At 38.6% G+C, this 19,977-nt stretch overlaps 1 protein-coding gene across 1 annotated transcript in view; it reads right to left on the bottom strand.

Moving 5' to 3' along the window:
• tmtc2 (transmembrane O-mannosyltransferase targeting cadherins 2) overlaps positions 1 to 19,977 on the bottom strand; it is a 229,045-nt gene that overhangs the window by 77,073 nt on the left and 131,995 nt on the right. The window contains exon 3 of the mRNA XM_062982690.1: positions 14,183 to 15,011. Coding sequence (XP_062838760.1) covers positions 14,183 to 15,011 — 829 coding nt within the window. The remainder of the gene's footprint in view (positions 1 to 14,182; positions 15,012 to 19,977) is intronic.

The following is a 19,977-nucleotide window of genomic DNA, read 5'->3' as shown; positions in this document are numbered from 1 at the left end:
AGTGTCTGCTGTACGTTTTCATGAAAACGTTTTCTGTACCAAAGAAAGGTCATAGAGCAGATTCTGTGGTGAAAAGTAGCCTTCTCATGTGAGGTAACCTTCAGTGGGGCAAACTCAGGTATAGGGACAATCCTGCGTTTGTATGAAGGGAAGGGGATCTACCTTGATCCACATAAATCCTTGAGATCTCCGAATTATCCCTGATACCATGTAACATTGCCTGAAGGCTTGGTGTAACAAACTAAGGAACAGCCCTGTATGAAATTAGGTGTGTTCTCTAATGTGTATTAAATTCAATGTGCTTACAATCAAAGACTATTTAAAATGGCTTGGATCCAAAGAATCCCACAGATAGTTTCCTATACAGAAGGGGGAGTATTTGGTCTTCTCTTTTGTTAATAACACACCTTGCTATTCAGCAAGAGAAGAGGATATCAAAGCTGTTCCATATATGACCTGGGGATTGTCTATTCAAAGATGAAGGAAAGACTAGGTTTGAATAAGGCCTTGGGGCTTGCCCAAGGTAACAGTCTGTTTGGATCCTAAACAATAGCAAGCTGTATTTTCCAAGTTAATATGCACTTATTGCCCAGAGCAAAACACCAGGTGACATCAAATTTATTCAATTTTATAAACTCTGCAGCTGTGGCTTTTAAACTAAAGTGGAAAAGCTAACCAAACCAATGAAAGAATGTGACTATAGAGCAGAGGCGGTTCAACCACCAGGCCAACTAGGCAGTTGCCTGTGGCACCATGTTGTTGGGGGCGCCATCGAGGCAACTCCTGTCTCCTGTGGCCTGCCTCCGCAAGGTATTGAACTGCTTTTTCTGTTGATTTGTTGTAAAACATGATGTTTTAGTGCTTAATGTATAAAATCTTAATGTAATTTAATGTTTTTCAGTGATTGGTTTTGGGGGGGGGGGGCAAAATTCTGTTCGTCTATACTTGAAAAATACCTAGGGCCGGCTCTGCTATAGAGGGAAGAATGAGTTTTTACAAAAACAAAAAACAAAAAAAAAACAGACCCAACACAAAACAAAATATTGGAGCAGAAAATTTAAAATATTAAAATCATAATTCTTTAATTTCCTCTACAATACTTAAGAAGTCAGGTCTCTTTCTTTTTCATTTGCACATTCCCTGTTGGGCATCAGAAATGGAGAAATAAAATACTATACAGAGCACACCTATATGATGATGATAATTGTTCTTGCAATGTTTTTTTTTCCATGTCAGGAGCGACTTGAGAAACTGCAAGTTGTTTCTAGTGTGAGAGAATTGGCCATCTGCAAGAACGTTGCCCAGGGGACGCCCGAATGTTTTTTGATGTTTTATCATCATTGTGGGAGGCTTCTCTCATGTCCCCGCATGGGGAGCTAGAGCTGACAGAGGGAGCTCATCCACGCTCTCCCCAGATTAGAAATGACAACCTTCAGGTCAGCAACCCAACCTTCAAGTCAGCAGTCTTTCTGGCACAAGGATTTAACACATTGCGTGCATTCCCTGTTGGCCATCAGAAACTGAGAAATGAAATATTATATAGCATGATGGTAATTGTTCTTGCAACTGTGAAGTTTTATTGGTAAAATTTATTCAGAGGGATTGTGTCTGTACTGCAGTCTGAAGTGGAGAGAGTGTGACTTGTCAAAATCTCCCAATTGGTTTCCTTACACAAGTGAAGATTTGAATTCAGCTCTTAAACCACTGTACCACATGGCTTTCACACATTTGCACTATATAGGATATAAAGAAAAAAAGCCCCCCTGCCTGTTCTGGATAGATGTTTAGGCAAAACTGATGACCCAAACTCAGAAGGTGCTGTGCTAATTAAATTATAATTTTGATATAGTTTAAATTCTTAGTGCTTTTCATTTGGTGGAAAAATGCATTCTAAGCAAGGCAACCACCAAACCTTTTAGGTAGAGATGATATATTGTTATTAATGCATGCTTCAAGTAAGAATTTAGCTGGATTTTATTCCATATATAAATTCAGAACTCAGCACTAACTCTATAGTTGCCATAAATTATCAAGTTTAAAACAACAAATATACCCTTGTGACAACGTAAAATTTCTTTTTTAAAATGGTTCCATTTACAAAAACATACTTCCAAGATTAGAGAACAGGTTTGGCTCTTGTTACATATTCACTGACCATCTGAAGTCTGGAACAGTGTGAACCTTTCTCTTTGAAATTCTTTGCTTCTATTGTTCACAAAGACAGTCTTCACGACTTTGTCTCGCTTTCAATCCATTTTAGTTCAGACTGAGCCCAGTTTGAAAATGTATTATATGATCAGTGTAGACACCTAGTAGGTGCTGCCATTATCACAAGGGCGTGTTCACTGGTTATGATAATATGCGTGTACACTGATCATATAATGCAGTTTCAAATTGCATTATATGGGAATGTAGATGGGGTCCTCAACTCACAACAAACCATGGTTAACTCAGATTTAAGAACTGGAATTCATGAGGCAAACTGAGTTTGAAGCTAATTCATACTAGTTTAGTCTGATCCATGATTTGCCTACTCCATCTCAGCCAAAATTGCTGAATTGTGCATAACATCAGCTACCTGTGATAATATATTCATAATAAACAGGGAACTAAAGAGTTTATTTTTATTATTTACTTGATTTCTACCCTCCTCTATCTTACCACGAGGGTGAGATTGTAAAAATATTGTGGCTGTGAAGGGGGAAAAGAGTGTTTTTTCCATTATTTTTTCTCCAGAGGAGAAAAAGACATTTTAGATTTGTTTTACATATTTGCAACATAAAATTCTTGTCTAATAATATATTTAGAATATATTTTGCTTGTTCATGAAATTCAAATTATCATAAGCAGTGAACACTCCACCAGATGAAAATGGCAGCACCTACTAGGTATGAAAACTATGTAGGATCTGATTGGCGCATATGCCTGTAATATACCAAGAAACCATTACTCTCTAGCTATATGAACTCTGGGCTCATCTAGACAGGAAAAAAAAGTATTTGGAAGTAATGAGCCTTTCTGGTGCTTTCAGTTTTTATTTTATCTGTACATTCATGGTCTTGAAATAGCATGGATATCCCTTACAGTTTCTTCTCCTAAGTTCTTTTCCTTCCATTTTCACTAACACCACATCACATCTAGACTTTGGCAACTTTTCAGAAATTGGCTTTCATAAATTTCCACCCAAACCTTTAAATAATCTATATATATATAAAAGAGCGATGGAATCCTGGCGACCGCCAAAACAACAAAACTAAACACCCCACAACCTCGAAAATTGACAACACAATCCATCATCCACGCCTCTAGGTTGATACAACAAAAAGAAAAGAAAAATAAAGTCCTAATTAGACGGAGAGGAATAATTGTTTTTATCCAATTGCTGCCAGTTAGAAGGCTAAGCTCCGCCCACTTGGTCTCCTAGCAACCCACTCACCCAGGGGCCAGGCAGAGTTAGGCCTCAGGCCTCTTCCACACTGCCTATAAAATACAGATTATCAGATTTTAACTGGATTAGATGGCAGTGTAGACTCAAGGCCCTTCCACACAGCTATATAACCCATATAATATTATATTATCTGCTTTAACTGGATTTTCTGGACTCCACACCTTTACCCTTGACCTTAACTACCACCAATTCCTCAATACTTTATTTCCCATACCACCATACTTCGCCACAGCAACGCGTGGCCGAGCACAGCTAGTAATAGTCAAAAGTGTAGATGTCCTGTTACAATATTATATTAGTAAAGCATTGGGATTATTTTCTTTGATTGCCAACATTACTCTTGCTCTTGTTTGATCTCTACTAAATTTGCTGTCCTGCAAACACTTTCTAGGTTTCTTAGTGGCATTCATCTTAGCTAGATACAGAACAACAAGGGACAACCATGGAGAAATGCTAGCTTAATTTAAACTGACTTGGAGTGTGGGAATAAAAAGTCTGTCTAAGGCAGTGGTTCTCAACCTGTGGGTCTCCAGATGTTTTGGCCTTCAACTCCCAGAAATCCTAACAGCTGGTAAACTGGCTGAGATTTTTGGGAGTTGTAGGCCAAAGCATCTGGGGACCCACAGGTTGAGAACCATTTGTTTAAGGCCCCTTTTACGCTGTCCTTATATCCTAGGATCTGATTCCATAATATCTCTTTATCCCACATTATATGACAATGGAGACTCATATAATGCAGATAACCTGCGATCAGATCCTGGAACATAAGGACAGTGTAGAAGGGGCCTAAGGGCAAGGAAATATTTCAGAATGGGGAAAGTGCCATGTAGATCTTCATGGATCTCAAGGACCCGCTGTATTGGGGGGGAAAAAACAGCTGGTTCTCTTAACATTTATTTATTTTCACTGACCACTGTGGCAAAACCCTTTGATAGCAAGATATTGAATAGCTTACTCTGAGACAAAGGGTGTTTAATATAAACCTTTACTTTGTAGATATTCTGTGTTGTGCAATTATTTGGAGCACCATTCGTTTGAAATTTTAAAAGTATAGAAGCATAATCTAAATAAGCAGTCAATCTTATCTCTTTTTTTTTGTTTTGTTTCCCATTAAACTTTTATGAGCCTCTGATTCCTAGACCATGACAGATGAGGTCTCTGGTATACACCAACTTGTGTTACTATTTCTAAACACCTTTTCATAGCATGCTATAAATTACAGCAGTAAAACAGAAATAAAGATGTACAGCATAAATTGACTAGGCACTCCGCAATGTCTGTTTTGTTTGGTCTTCAGCTGATTTCCCAGACACCACTAGCTATAGCATCTCTTTTTAATGGATACTGCTTGTCAAAAGACAAACAGATTAATAATATTGTAGACAGATATCTCAGTTTTCAAGGTGAGATACATCACCTGCTTCTGTTGTCTGTCAAAGTACTCGTAAGCCTCTTATCTTGTCATGAGCACTCAACTAATGTTTTAATAATCACCAACATTTCTGTTAAGCACTGAACTCATACCTGCTCTTAGCAAAGTAATTTTCTATAAGTCAACACAAGGAGATACCTCAAAAGATGGGAAGCCAGTCTTTGAGAGTTCAAAGTGCCCAACCACAAGAAGCTTTTTCTTTCTTTCTCCCTGTTCCTTGAAAGATGGCCTTTATTTACCTTCAGTGAAGAAGGCTTTGATATTGGATCAGTTTAAAGTCCAATCATTTTTTTCTCACTGAATGTCTCAATCAGTGATTAATCCAATATATTCATTTTATATATAATACACATATATATTACAATCTCTGGACATTTGAAATGTACTGTGTTTGTTGCTTATCTACAAGTGCAGTTGCCATAGTTGTTAAAGTGAATGTCTCCTTTTACCACTTATGAGGTTGAAACAGGATAGCAGAATTTCACCTGCTGATTTGGCTCAGAGCTAGGAGAAGGGTAGCTCATTCTCTGAGGGCCTTTCTACACATGAAGTAAAACCCAGAAGTAACAAGGATAAAAGGGGTGTGTGGCTAAACAATGTTTGGGGAGAGTACGGGCAGAATTGGGCTAACCATTGAAAAGCACTTAAAACCCAATTTCGCCCCCAAAATATCTAAATGGTGCATTACAAACCCGATTCCACCCCAAAAGATGCATACCTTTGCATGACTGTATGTATATCCCTGCAGTCATGTAAAACATGTGACTTACTTTTTCTTCCTCATTTGTGGACTGCTCCAGCAAATGTGTTTTAAAAGCCCAAAACAGCTTATTGGGCTGTCAAAAATAGAGCCACGGCCACATAGGTGGCTAAAGGAAAGCACATTTGGAAAGCAATTTGAACTCTCTGCAGCCATTCCTTTCTTTCTTGAATTAACAGTTGGGTGAAGAGAGGTAAGAAATCTGCTTGTGTTTACATTGGGATCTCTGCATATGTGTAATGTGTATATGAGGTCCAGAGAATCTCAGAGTTTTTTTTTTTTAAACTTCCACCAGATATCCCCTCATCCACCTTCCATCTTGATCTGCTTCAAAGAAAGCTGTGAGGATAGTGGGGGACCATTTCCTGGGATTGGCAGTTCTGTCTGTAGACTTGCTGTCAGGTCTCAAGGAATATTTGCCCCACTTTTAAAACTCGCATTTTGATGCTATCTGGAAGCGACCTGAGTTGCAGTAATACACAAAGTATTTCTGACATGGACCATATGGGTCCTCTCCATAGTAATGCAATACTCTGATTAAACCCTGTCTCCAGAATCATAGTCCAATGCTGAAACAACTGGCTTCTTGGTTTAGATACTCACATGAGAGTTTTTTAGCCCCATTTTTCCATTTGTCGACAGGACCTGTCGAGCATCATCAGACAATGCTGGCTTGGCTATGCCCACCTTTCTCCAAAACTAGAAGGGAAGCTTCGCAAGACCCTTCCTCCTCCACGGCGAAGAGGAAAGTGTTTTTCAGATAGCTCTGAAAAGCTACCCACACATTCCTCTTCTTTTCCCCATATAATGGTTATAGCATTAGATAGGCATATAATGGGGGAAAGGGCAACAGGACAACAGGTGTTGCCGCCCTTTCACCCATCTTTTGGGGACTGGGTGCCACTTATCCCATACCCACCATATGATGAGGGGAGGGAGGGTACACGGGGTTCACGAGGGGCCCCACACACCTTCTCTTTCACTGGCAACTGCCAGTGAAATGGCACGACCCCCGGTGCCATATGAGGAGGTCCTAATACTCCTTACATTCATGTTATGTGCTGTTAGGTCAACTCAGAAAATGTATGGATGAGAAACCTCCAAGTCACCCTGTTATCAATAGGGAAGTAATTTCACTGACTGAGTCTATTCGCATATAAAATTATCCAAAGTAACCATACATCCACTATAATACATGAACAGTGGACTGATTAATTCCATATAGGTTGGAACCTGCCAATCTAATGCTATAACCCTCATATCATATCCCTTGAGTGGCTGTCATCTGAATTTAAATTAGCACAAATATCAATCTGTTAATTAAAATAGTCACTCCAAATTTTTAGAATTAGTGAACCCTTTGCAACCTTGCATGTTCCAAAATGTTTATATTCATTCTTGCTTGATAAAGTAACGAGTACTCAAGTAAAGATTGTCCAAGAAAAAGACATGGCTTTACCAAGATGGATCTTAAGGGCATCGTAATCAAAGCTGTCCCTTGCTCTTTCAACTTTGTTGGTACAGATCTTTCATTCTGGCACCAGTTCTGTAGCCTGCCAGCCCTTATCTCAGGCATTACTCCATTAGATTATTTCCTGACTTTAAGAAGGTTCTGGGTTTATCTACCTGAGTTTCTTTCTCTGCTATTTTTCTGAAGTTATTCAATCCAGAGCTTTTTCTAGTTATACTTTAAATTTTAATTGCTATGCTAATAATTAGCTATATGCTGCTGTTTCTCTGTCTCTCTCTCTCTTTCACATGTGTCTGTATATATAGAGAAGGGGGAGGGTAAAAGGGAGGGAGGGCAAGCTAGATGGTTTGTCCTTTCTAGAGAATTAATTTTAAAATAAATATTTTTTCTACAAACACAGTAAGCAGCCTCACTCAATGAGATACTTGATCCATTTATTCTAGTATTATCAACTACAAATGGCAGCTGCTCTAGAGTATTTGGCCTGGACTCTTTCCTAGCCCTACCTGAAGATCCCCAAGAGAAGATCATATTCTCCCATCTAGACATTAACCAAACCAGACTCTTCTATGTTCTCTTTATTCTGACTTTGCTGCTGGCTTATAATCTCCCTAGCCATTTCACAGCCGTTCTGTTTCAGTGTTCTGATTAATTACCTTTGCTCAATTCTGAAAGAGCATATTGGCTTTTTCTGTTGCCTTCTGGCTTTATTTTTGGGCTAGGATTACCAGTACTAAATACTTCTGTACACAAGTTTAAACATTGTCTGTTCAACTTGGAAGCATCTGTACATTTTTAATGTAAGATGGCATGCATGTGTAGTGGGGTGGTGGTTGTTTTTACAACATTTGAACCCCAGAAAATGCAGAAATTCTTGGAGTTTTGATAAAACTAGGTGTAAGAAACATGAAAAACCCAATACCATATATAGAGGTGCTAAGACAACAAAACTCCCAAGCTTTTAGAGTATGCTACACAGCAAGAGTATAAAATTCTATAAAGCTATCTAATATATGTTATCAATATCTGGAACTAGTAAATTGTCAGCATCTTTTCAATTAATTCTGTTACCAAAAGGCTGAGCTTGTTTTTAACTTGCCAAACGAAATGCACTATAAGTAATTTCTTAATAAATAAATGACTTCTACAAACCCAACATTTATAATTAATCTCTTTTATATATTGATTTTTTGCAAATAAGCATATATTGTTACTGCTCTTACTAGCTCAGTTAAATTATTCTTCTAAAAACTCAATTATCCTTTTCTTTTTTATTAAAGGCTTTTTCACTATGGCTTGTTCAGCTTGTCATGGATCAATTTATCCCAGTTTAGAAATCATGACCTAAAGGAGTTAACAACACATGAGTCACTTGCCTCACAAGTCTGGAAGTCTTTTTTACAATCAGGACTATAGATTTGATAATCACTTGTGACACTGTGGTGATTACCCACTTTCTTGACAGGAACGCTTTCTTTCAGACCCCTTAAGCTACTTTAATTAACCGCATCATCATAATTAAGCGCATCCACATCTGACTTAGAATTCCATCAAAAATGCCATCAAACACCTAATAGAATGCACAAAGTGCCCTGAATATATCAAAATAAGAAATGGACAGGCATGACAACTGATTAAGAGGTGATTGTCCCAATTCCCAATGCAGTTTTCCAGCTAATGACTGGCAGGTTGCCTGCTACGCTCAGGGTCAAACAGAATGCCCTTTCCACATGACAGTTTTTAAGGCAGCAGTTCAACAGCCCTTTCAGTTGATTCTCTTGGGCATATTTTCCCTGACACTGAGCAAAATTGTGTGTAGCTGATTTCACTCATTTCACTGTACTCAGGAATGACATACATAATATTAAATTGCACTTTACAGATGCTGCAGTGCCCATGGGTGATGGCTACACTGCTATTTTCCTACTGTTAATAAGTATTTGTTTGCCCAACAGTACTCCATAGGCATTTCTGAAGTTTCTCTCTGGATTTCTCTTTTAATTTTACCCTTTTACCACACTTAATTATTACACTTTCCCTCTAAATGCCTGCTTATTCCTATAGTAAATGGTTTTTTTTCCTACTGAAGTGAAGACTCACTACTAAAACCAGCAGGAATATAAGGAACGAATGACCTGACATCTATGTAGTGAGTCAAAAAAGGAACAACTATACAAAACACTGGAAATGAGCAAAGTGGCTGGAAAACTAAAATATCCTAAATATATATCAAATAAGGATGGCTATGCAGATACTCAAAGTTAAAAAGTAAATACTTAAAAATTCCAGATTTGACATCTTGATTTTTTAGTCTTATCTTAACCATTCACCAAAGTGCCTCCTTACTATCCAATTGGGCAAAGGGAATGCACAGTAGCTGTTTCTGCAATCCCAATGAATTAAGTGGTAAATGAAGGCACTGAGAAACACACCATTCAAGACCTAGCAACTGCATGGCTGGAATCATGTTGGTTACTCTCAGCTAGAGTAGACTCGTGGAATCAAGTGCTGAATTATGAGTCAACACATAGGTAAATCTATTCAATGGCTCAACCTTAATCAGGATTAACAATAGGGTTTAGGCACGTGTGAAATGATTACATTTGCAAATTCCACATACACAGTCATGAACTGAATTCAGGCAGTCCCCAAGTTGCAAACAAGATAGCTTCTGTAGGTTTGTTTTAATTTGAATTTGTATGTAAGTTGGAACAGGTACATTTTTGAAGCATTACTCCAGCCAAATACATATATAGTAGCTTTGGATAGCATAGGAAAGGGTTAATACCCTGTGACAATTGGACTTTTTTAAAAAAAAAAATGGCTTGTTGTGGAAAGAAAGATTGGTGAGAAAGCTTCAGTGGAGAAACCTTTTCCCCATGATAACTCTTTCATTAGTGAATTTCTTTTCCTAGAGGTAGATTTATCTCACTTCCTGTTTTCTCACCCCAGTTCTTAACAATGAGCCATTTGTAAGTCAGATGTTTGTTACTTGGGGACTGCCTGCACATTGATTGTACAACAGCCAAAAAAGTACAACCACACATGTATGGGAATGTACACCTATGCATGATTCCTATGGGATATCTTCTGGTTTAATCATCATAACTAATGCAATAATATATGCTCCCATGTTTCTTCTAGCTTAACAACAGCATTATCTTATTCCTGCCCCAGCTTCGAATCATAGAATCACAGAATAATAGAGTTGGAAGAGACCACATGGATCTGAAGACCTTTGATCATTTTAGTTGCCCTTTGAATCAACTATTAATCATATTACATACTGTCCATGGCAAGTTGTTTCTTGGGAAAGAAATGGAACCTAAAAATCTGTAGTAGTGTAAATACATACCCACTGCTATACCAGCTCTACACCACTTATGTTTTCCTTTGTGCTTTTGCCTTCTCCTTTCCAATACAACCTCAGTTAGCAATGGTGCACAGAAAATAGGGTTACTTCTACCTGCTGACCTCAGACCTGATCCAGGATGGTTTTCTTTATCCTTCTTTTAGCTCTGTATTTCTGGACATTCAAAGCTTATGTTTTGTATTTTAAAAGTCTTAGATTCAATTCTAAGCATCTCCAGGTATAGGCCTTTAGAGTTCCAGACCTGCTTCACATTTTTGCTCACTATATATAGACAGCAATGGTAGCGAGGGCAGGCTAGAGCATTTAAAGAACATTTAATTTGTTCAGATGTTCATTTTAAATATCTGAAGAGGGGTTACTTTCCTAATACAGCGGTTCTCAATCAGTGGGTCCCTAGACGTTTTGACCTTCAACTCCAAGAAATCCTAACAGCTGCTAAACTGGCTGGGATTTCTGGGAGTTGTAGGCCAAAACAACTGGGGACCCACAGGTTGGGAACCATTGTAATAGAGCAATCAGAGAGGAAGTAGTGATATATATTGGTACATCATTCAACCTCTTTTATAGGTCAAGATCAGGTTTTGCGACCAAAGTTAGGGATTTTAATATGACCTGTTAGTAAGTTGAGGGTCATTCCATGGAGCACCTCCTAAGGGGGGGGGGCAGTCACCCTTGGCTACTACTGCTGCCATTTTCCTCCCAAGGCAATCAAAAAGTGGGGTTTTTTGCCATTCTACTCAGAGAAGAAAATAGTTTCTTTTTTATCAGCGTTAAAGTTTACACTGACTCACAGATAAGTCAACACAGATTTTGGGAGTCAATTTTGTGACTCATATTTTAGACTTATACATTATATGGAGTAGATACAAAGCTATAAGCAAGAATGTAAGATAGCCAAACAGAAGAGAACTTCTTCCTTCTCCAGTTTTACTCACTCTAATCTTTCTGCTGTCAGGTAACTATATTTGCATATTAACTGATTTATCCCCTAATGTTATCAAATATTGTAGGGCATTCTGCCAAAAAATTAAAACTATAGTAATGTGAACACTTTTGAATATTTCTTTTTAAAATTTCTAATTGTGGTAGAATGAATTCAAGCAGTCCGAGTAGAGGATCTGCTTTTGTCAAAGGAGCCAAGCCATATATTTATGAATATTCCTATTTGTATCTGAAGTACTGAATCTTTTTCTGCAACCTAAGGATGATTGCCAATTCATATTTGATTCTTATTTTCCCATTACGTATATATTTGTTGATGTCACAATTAATAAAACTAGAAAGTTTTCATAATACTCCCAGTTTTATGGCTTGTTCTAAGTACCATATCTAATACTATACTTTGAAATAACATTGTTTCACACACAAACCACTTTAATTTTGCTTAAATCCAACATAAAGTTTCCAGGCTGCTGCCACACACCACATCGAATAAAGACAAGCTGTTCAGTGAACTCTCTAATCGCTAATTGTTTCAGCTTCCTTAGCATTTCAAATACCTAGGCAATGCATAAATGCAGAAAAGATTCAACAGGGAAGCTGAGAAAAAAAAATCACAATGTTTAAACGAGTATTTGTATGTTGCTAAATCACTAATAGTGAAAGAACAGCATTAACATAGAAGTAAACAAAGGCTAGGAACATCACAAAAAAAGTAAAGGGGATGGTGAAGAAATTACATGTCCAAGCTCCTGACATATACAGTAGAGTTCCACTTATCCGTCTTCCACTAATCCAACACTCTGTATTATCCAAGGCCCTGGGTGCCCTCCCTCTCTCTTTCCCTTGCTCACCCTTCCCTTCCTCGCTTGCTGGCGCACTCAGGAAGAGGAGGATTGCTGGGAGCAGTGGCGGGGACAGCCCTTGGGAGCTGCATTGCCCCCGCTGCTTGTCCTCTTCCTCCTTCTCCTCTCCCATGATAACCAGCCTGCCGAGGGAGAAGAGGAGGAGGATCACAAGGGGAAGCGATGGTGACAGTGCAGCCCCCAAGCGGGGTTTCCAAGCTGCCCCCGGTGCTTCTTCCAGCGATCCTTGCCTTCCTCTCCCTCGATGGCCAGCCTACCGAGGGAGAAGAGGAGGAGGATCACAAGGGGAAGCGATGGCGGTAGTGCAGCCCCCAAGCGGGGCTTCCAGGCTGCCCCCTGGTGCTTCTCCTGGTGATCCTTGTCTTCCTCTCCCTCGATAGCCAGGCTGCCGAGGGAGAGGAGGACCAGGAGGAGGATGAGGAGGAGCCTTTTCCCCAGCAACAGGGGAAGAGGCTCCTTCTTCTGCCGCCCTCCCTATTATGTGACAATTTTGCTTATCCGACACTCTGCCGGCCAGTTTAAGTCGGATAAGCGAGACTCTACTGCAGGGGTCCTCAAACTTTTTAAGTGGAGGGCCGGTTCATGGTCCCTCAGATTGTTGAGGGGCCGAATTATCATTTAAAAAAAAAAACAAACAGATTCCTATGCACACTGCACATGTCTTATTTGTAGTGTAAAAAACCCCCAACAACAATTATTTGTTTGTTTGTTTACTACATTTATACCCCACCCACTTTCATCCTGAAGGGGACTCAGAGCAGTTCACAAGTTGTATGTACATACAATATATTAGATTATTAGCATAGCACAATATTAGCATTATATATTACTACTAGGAGACCAAGTGGGCGGAGCTTAGCCTTCTATTGGATTAATAGAAGCAATTGGATAAATAACAATTATTCCTCTCCCTCTAATTAGGACTTTTTTTTCTTTTCTTTTTCTTGTATCAACCTAGAGGCATGGATAAGGGGTTGTGCTGTCAATTTTTGAGGTTGGGGGGCCTTTAGTTTTGTTGTTTTGTCGGTCGCCGGGATTACATCACTCTTTTTTATATATAGATATTGTATTATACCACTATACTGTAATATTAATAATATTACATTTAATATACAATATATAATGAATATTATTATATTGTATTATTAGTATTATATTGTACTACATTATAATATTATTATCAATATTATATGTATATAGGTACACAATATATGATATTATTGCCATAGCACAATATTAGTAAATGAAAGAACAATACAATATTTAAAAATAAAATCAATTTTAACCTACATAATCCTACCGGGATTTCAGTGGGAAGTGTGGGCCTGCTTCTGGCCAATGAGATAGTCAAGTTAATTAGGATTGTTGTTGTTGTGTGCCTTCAAGTCATTTCTGACTTTGGGTGAGCCTAAGTCTAAAACTGAGGGCGGGGGCCAGGTAAATGACCTTGGAGGCCCGCATCTAGCCCCCGGGCCTTAGTTTGGGGACCCCTGCTCTACTGTATGTATAACCATAACAAATTTTTGTACATAATACTCAAATGACTTTGTTCCTCAGATATATTTAAATTTTTGAATCTGAGCCAAGTGCAGTTAAAACTTGCTTATATGGCTTAATTAACAGCAACACAAAAATCTTTGAAGCATACAATATGTTAATAAAACCCTTTCAGTGGTCCTCTATTTGTCTTTGCTGTGTATTAATTGATTCATTCGAATATGTTACAAGCATAAATGGGTATACCATTTACTACTCACTAGTGTATTTAGAACAGTCTCTAAATGCATATTTAAGACAATGAGAAATCACAAATTTCGATTTAAAAAAAACAAAAAAACATTATATACAGTATAATTTGTCACAAAGAAAGAAACCCCAATGGAGAAAAATTACCTTTAGCTGGATTTACTTTTATCCCTGACTTATACAGCATCTCTTCATCCTGCCAGTCCCTATTCCTGACAAAAGTCTTGAGTCCATAGAAAAAAATTAATGCAGCAGTGGCAAAAAAAATCAAGTTCTTCAAAAAACGCTTTTGGGTTTTGATGTAAAGGGCTCTGGTGCCCACAGTAATCAGAAGGCAGAAGCCCATACTAGGTATATACAAGACACGCTCTGCTATCACAAAGCCTACATAGAAAAACAAGTTTGTGGCAGGAATGAAAGGAACAATTAATAAAGATAGAGATAGTACTACAATGTGCTCAGTCGAAGGAAGTGGCAGCTTCTGCCGCAAGAGTTTGTCAATGCCGTTTTCTTCTTTAGATACAAAATAGGACTTGAGTTCCATACTTTTATATTCCATTTCAGAGAGGCAGTTATGTCCATTGGTGTTCAGCTTGCCATTTGTCACATTTTTCCCATTGCATTCTCTTTCCTTGCTGGGGTTTTTCAAACTGGTGTAAGCAAGAAGGAGAAGTCCAGCATAAAAGGCCACTGTGTGTAGGTTCCTCCAGTCACTGACTGTTTTTAGAAGAGGCACAGCATCCATGGACCAGTCAAAACTAAGGGTGTCTGGGCACAGCAACAGCCAAAGGTTTTTGGTTGGCAAGTAAAAAAAGGTGAGAGTTCGTGTTAGAAAACTGTCCGAATCAGCTGCTGGGTTGTCAGAATTGGAAAAGCTGGGAGGTTTGTTCCCCATCCAGTAGAAGCGAAGACCTAGCAGCAAAGCTCCCCAGAAGATTAATAAACCAATGCTCAAAAGAAGGGGCAAATTCTTCCTCTGGAAAGGAAAAGAGAATATGTAAAAAAAGGGTGTATTTACACTGCTGAAACTTGCTGTATAAAAGAAATAACCGCACATTCCTGAGCTCTGAAAATAAAACTTAAAATCATAGCCTAAAGAAATCTCACCCCGTTTTTCTCCTTTATTTGGTTTTTTCAAGCCTATTTTTTGTTTTTCATATCTGAATCTAAAATGTTCTGTATAATTTTATAGAACTGTTTGCCATCTGCAAACCTTACTGTGAACTTTAAAAATGACATCACGATAGGAATTATTGTGTTGTTTTTCAAGTCATTTCTGGCTTACAACAACCCTGAGGCAGAATTACCATGGGATTTCCTTGGCAAAATTTACTCCTGGGTTTGCTATTGCTGTCTCCTAAGGCTAAGACAATGTGGATGGTCCAAGATCAAAGATATCTATGGTTGTACCTCCTAAACATTCTATGGTATTCATTTCATGGCAAAAATCATTATCTAAACAAGAATTGTACAAATCAGTATCAATCACGAGTCCTCCTTTATCTTAGTTCACTTCATAGAACCTGCTTCCTCTTCTGACTTATACCAATTTCTCACAAGAGCAATTTACACTCAAAATTATACCAATACCGTTATAATCAGCTTACTGAGGATATGTCTTCGCATTTCACCAACACCAGGTCTGATCATTCAATGCAATAATGGAATTATTTATCTCATTTAAAGTAATAAAAGTGTTACCCTGTCCTTTTTAAAGAAGGAAGATAGGAAATTATATTTTAGTTTATTTTTGATGGTCTGTGATAGGTTGACATTTCTCTAAATGCATGCATCACTTTCATGCTATATAATACACCACTGTTATATTATGAATCCTCTTCCTATTTGATTTTTAGGCACCTATATAGAAATTATTTTATACGATTCCTTTACTACCTCTAGAGCTCACATCAAATTCACTGAGCATAGATAAGTTTTAAGTCATAAGCCTGCCTATATATGTTTAATGTGCCAACAATAATCCAAACAATTGGCACATTTGCACATAATGTTGTCAAGAGTCAGACGCCAGTTAACATACAAAACAGAGTTTATTCCGAAGATAAGCCAGAAAATAACATAAACACAGGAAATATCCTTGAAACACTTCACTTTTCAGTGTTTCGAGAGTAGATTGGACAATAATAACTCAAAAACGAGCCACGCTAATTTCCCATGCTGGCATTCAATAAAAAACTAAATAACGCTTCAATTCAGCTTTGGAAAACAAATAGAGTTAATTGCTGGAAAATAAACAAACTAGAAAAGCAATAAAGCTGCTTCCACGGTGCAGATAAGCCGAAAGCCTCAAAGGGATGATGAATAGCCGTCGTCAGAAGAATCCAAGGTCAGGTCAGGAGGCAGCAGAAATTCCGAAAGACAAACCAATAGTCAGAAGCCGGGAGTAGCCGTCAGTCAGAGGGTGTAGACATAAGCCAGGTCAAATTCAATCCAAAGTCCGAAGAGGGTGCAGTCATCCAAAACAGGTCCACGATAAGACACAGCGAGAGCCAAGCTAGGTGATATCAGCAGATTCAAATCATAGTCCAAGTCCAGTCTTCACAGAGATCCCAATGGTGCCTCAGCAACACCTTGCCACACGCAAAGTGCAGTGGCCAAACATTCCCATTTTATTCCCCTTCCTCCTGGGTGACCAAACACTCACACCCAAACACCAGGTGTCCCAAATCTACTCAGAGTCTGAACTTCACACAGCTAGAGCTCGTGGATCTGGAGTACCTAGCAATTCGTCGGAGTCCCAATCATCCTGCCCACACTTAGCCCCATGAACACTTAAAGAACCATCCTCCCTTCTCCAAGCATCCCAGTTGGGATCAGCTCCTGCAGAAACCCCAGGTTCAGAAGTATCCATAGGCCCCAAATCCCCAGACATCTCCGGTGGCTGTGCCCATTCAGTGCCCGCTTCCCCAGCCACCACCTGTTCCTCAGCATCCATCTCCCCATCTGAATCTTCCTCAGAAGATCCCCCATATAACTCTCTAAGATGCTTCCTGCGCAACTCCTCCAGTGAACCCTCATCACGAGGGTTTTTTCTTCCTCTTCGAATTCCATCACCATCAACCATAATCCCCGAAGGCGCAGTCACAACAATGTTAAGCAATCCTTTATGATAGCTGTTGTTCATAGTGTGAGCCATGAATATTCCCTCACATCAAAACAACCCATAGGTTGTCTTCCTCATTTCTATTTTGTTTCTGACCTACCTATTTCAACAGATCAGAATAGACATTTGAGGAAGCAAGTTTGGAATAAAGTATGATTTTATTCGGACAAAATAATAAGCCAAGGGCTAGTAAACAAAATAGCTTTTAATTGTGGATTGTGACTGGCTAACAAACCATGCTTTATTTATATGGTTGGGCTTGGACACAACAATAAACCAGAATTCAACCAATCACATCCTGTTGTCATCTATTCTAAAAAATTAATAAAGACTTGGATAGATTTGGCCATAGTTCTACTGCCATGTTAATGTTTTACCCATATAAGGCAAAACTGGTCCTTACTATAGAGTTCATGGTAAGCAAGCTATCCCCTGCCTACCTGATCCTGTCTCCCAGATTACTGATTGACATTGCTAATAGAACCTTCAAGATTTCTTTTTCCAGTGAGCCCTATTATCTTTTGTGTGTATATATATTCAGTTTCCAAGACTACCTGGTTTAAAGCAGAGTTGGTATGTTACATCAGAGACGCCAAAGATACTAAGGGTCAAATCCATGCTTAGCAATGAATGCACTACCAGTCTTTGGGTCAGTCCCTGTCTCTCAGTTCTGCTCACTTCACAGGAACATGCCTCCCGAGTTTCTTAGAACAAGGGCAGCAAAAACTCCAAAATACTAAAAGCCACTGATCAACACTGTCACCGCTCCTGGCAACTGGTGATGTGATGTCTTGCGATAGCTCAGTAGGGAGACCTTTCATTTCACTGCTCAACCTGCCTAGACCTGCATATATATATATATATATGTGTGTGTGTGTGTGTGTGTGTGTGTGTGTGTGTGTGTGTGTATGTATATATATATGTATGTATATATGACAGAAAAGGGAGATACAGAATGGCATATAAGGAACACGTTGAAGCAAAATATTATATATTTTGAATGCCCTGTAATCAATCATTTTTCATTCAACCGGGGGGATATATTACATTTTAATGGCAAAAAATACTTTCTTCCAGCCCTCTCCCCCAAGCAGACATTATATCTGGGGGAAACAACTTTAAATAATATTTTAATTCCCATTCTCAAAGGGTTTGACATTTCTTCGTTCTGGCTGCAAATCTAGAAAAACCCAGCAGGAGGCAGAATCTAATATAATGCTTGGCAATCAGGATTAGGATTACTGTAGTCCTGAGCCCTAATCCAACCCATCTGCCATATGCTTTGACACCCTTATAAATCCTCTACCCTTCGTCAGTTTTAATTCTTGTCTGGGAAAGAGAATGAAGTGAATGTAAGATGATTGAAATGCCATGCATGGTTGCTGCATTTTTCCATCAGGGAAAACTTAAGAGCTCCACCAAGGCCAACCCCTTCATAGCAGGCACGATGCGACACTATATATCATTAAACTGCTATCACAGAACTCGACAATAAATACTGCTGAATTAAACTTCCCAGCAGATTGCCCCACCCTGTAACCCTTGTCATTGTAAAGCCCTCATTTATCCTGTGGCATATGGTGTTTCCAGAAGGCAAGCATTATTTCCTCTTTGCTCTCTCCTCATCCCTTGAAGAACAAAAATCAAAGAAGCGCATTCTGAAAATCTGAAAGGGTAGTATGAAGCAGGCTTATATAACTTCAAATATTTTTTCACAAAAGGAGAATATTCCAGGAAGGAAGGTAGTCCCTTCAGACAAATGGCTAGAGAAGTAGTAGTGTTGGATTCAGACTTCTTACTAATTTATATCTGGCGGCCCGTACGGATTGCTTATCTTTTGCAGAATGTGGCAGATAAATAACTTTCACAAAGTATGAGTTAGTAGAAGAATGTTAAAATGGTGCACAGGAATGAAGGAGCAGAACAAATTGCACTTCCTATGGTCATTTGACCAGGTCTCCAATATTAGGAGAAATCAGCAACTCAGTTTCATGTATCTACCTTGTTTCCCCTAAAAATAAGACATCCCAGAAAAATAAGACCTAGTAGAAGTTTTGCTGAATTGCTAAATATAAGGCCTCCCCCAAAAGAACACCAGAGCATGCAGGATTGGTAAATGTACATGCCAGTTGTACATGGAAATAATGATAGTAACAAGAAATTCTTGATAGGATTCACAGTTTGTCTGGTTATGCTGGTTTGTGATGACAACTACTGTACAGTATATAATAAATGTTCATTTTTTTGTTCAACAATAAATGTGAATTCTTCTTCATGGAAAAATAAGACATCCCCTGAAAATAAGACCTAGCACATCTTTGGGAGCAAAAGTTAATATAAGACACTGTCTTATTTTCGGGGAAACACGGTAAGAGACACGACATACAACATGAACGTACAGTATCACAAGAAATCCCTGCCAATAAAAACATTGTCTTAAGCACCACTCTACATTTTCTGTTTACATGTTTCCTTTAGGCCTCTTTTGTACATGATTTGTATGTATACAATGCAAGTGAAAACTAAAATGTTAGCAAAAGATAGACTCTTCCAGTTATTTATTTTTTAGATTAAACATTCACATTTCAACTGACAGTTTAGAGGAAACTGACAATTTACATGTGTTAAGAAAATTCTACAAAATTTTATTTATCTTCAAAGTTGATTCCAGATAAAGCCTTAAATTAGGGGTGGGAATTGTGTGGTCCCTCAAATGTTGCAATTCTAACCAAAAGTGAGGAATGCTGAAGGGTGTAGTATAGTCCAACAAGGCTGCATGATTTCCATCTTTGGCTAAAATGCTCTTGTTAATTCAAAC

This window comes from Anolis carolinensis, chromosome 5 (genome assembly GCF_035594765.1).
Source record: "Anolis carolinensis isolate JA03-04 chromosome 5, rAnoCar3.1.pri, whole genome shotgun sequence".
NCBI classification, from domain to species: Eukaryota; Metazoa; Chordata; class Lepidosauria; order Squamata; family Dactyloidae; genus Anolis; species Anolis carolinensis.
Note: the sequence above shows the minus strand (reverse complement) of the source record. Positions and strands in the feature narration are given on the sequence as shown.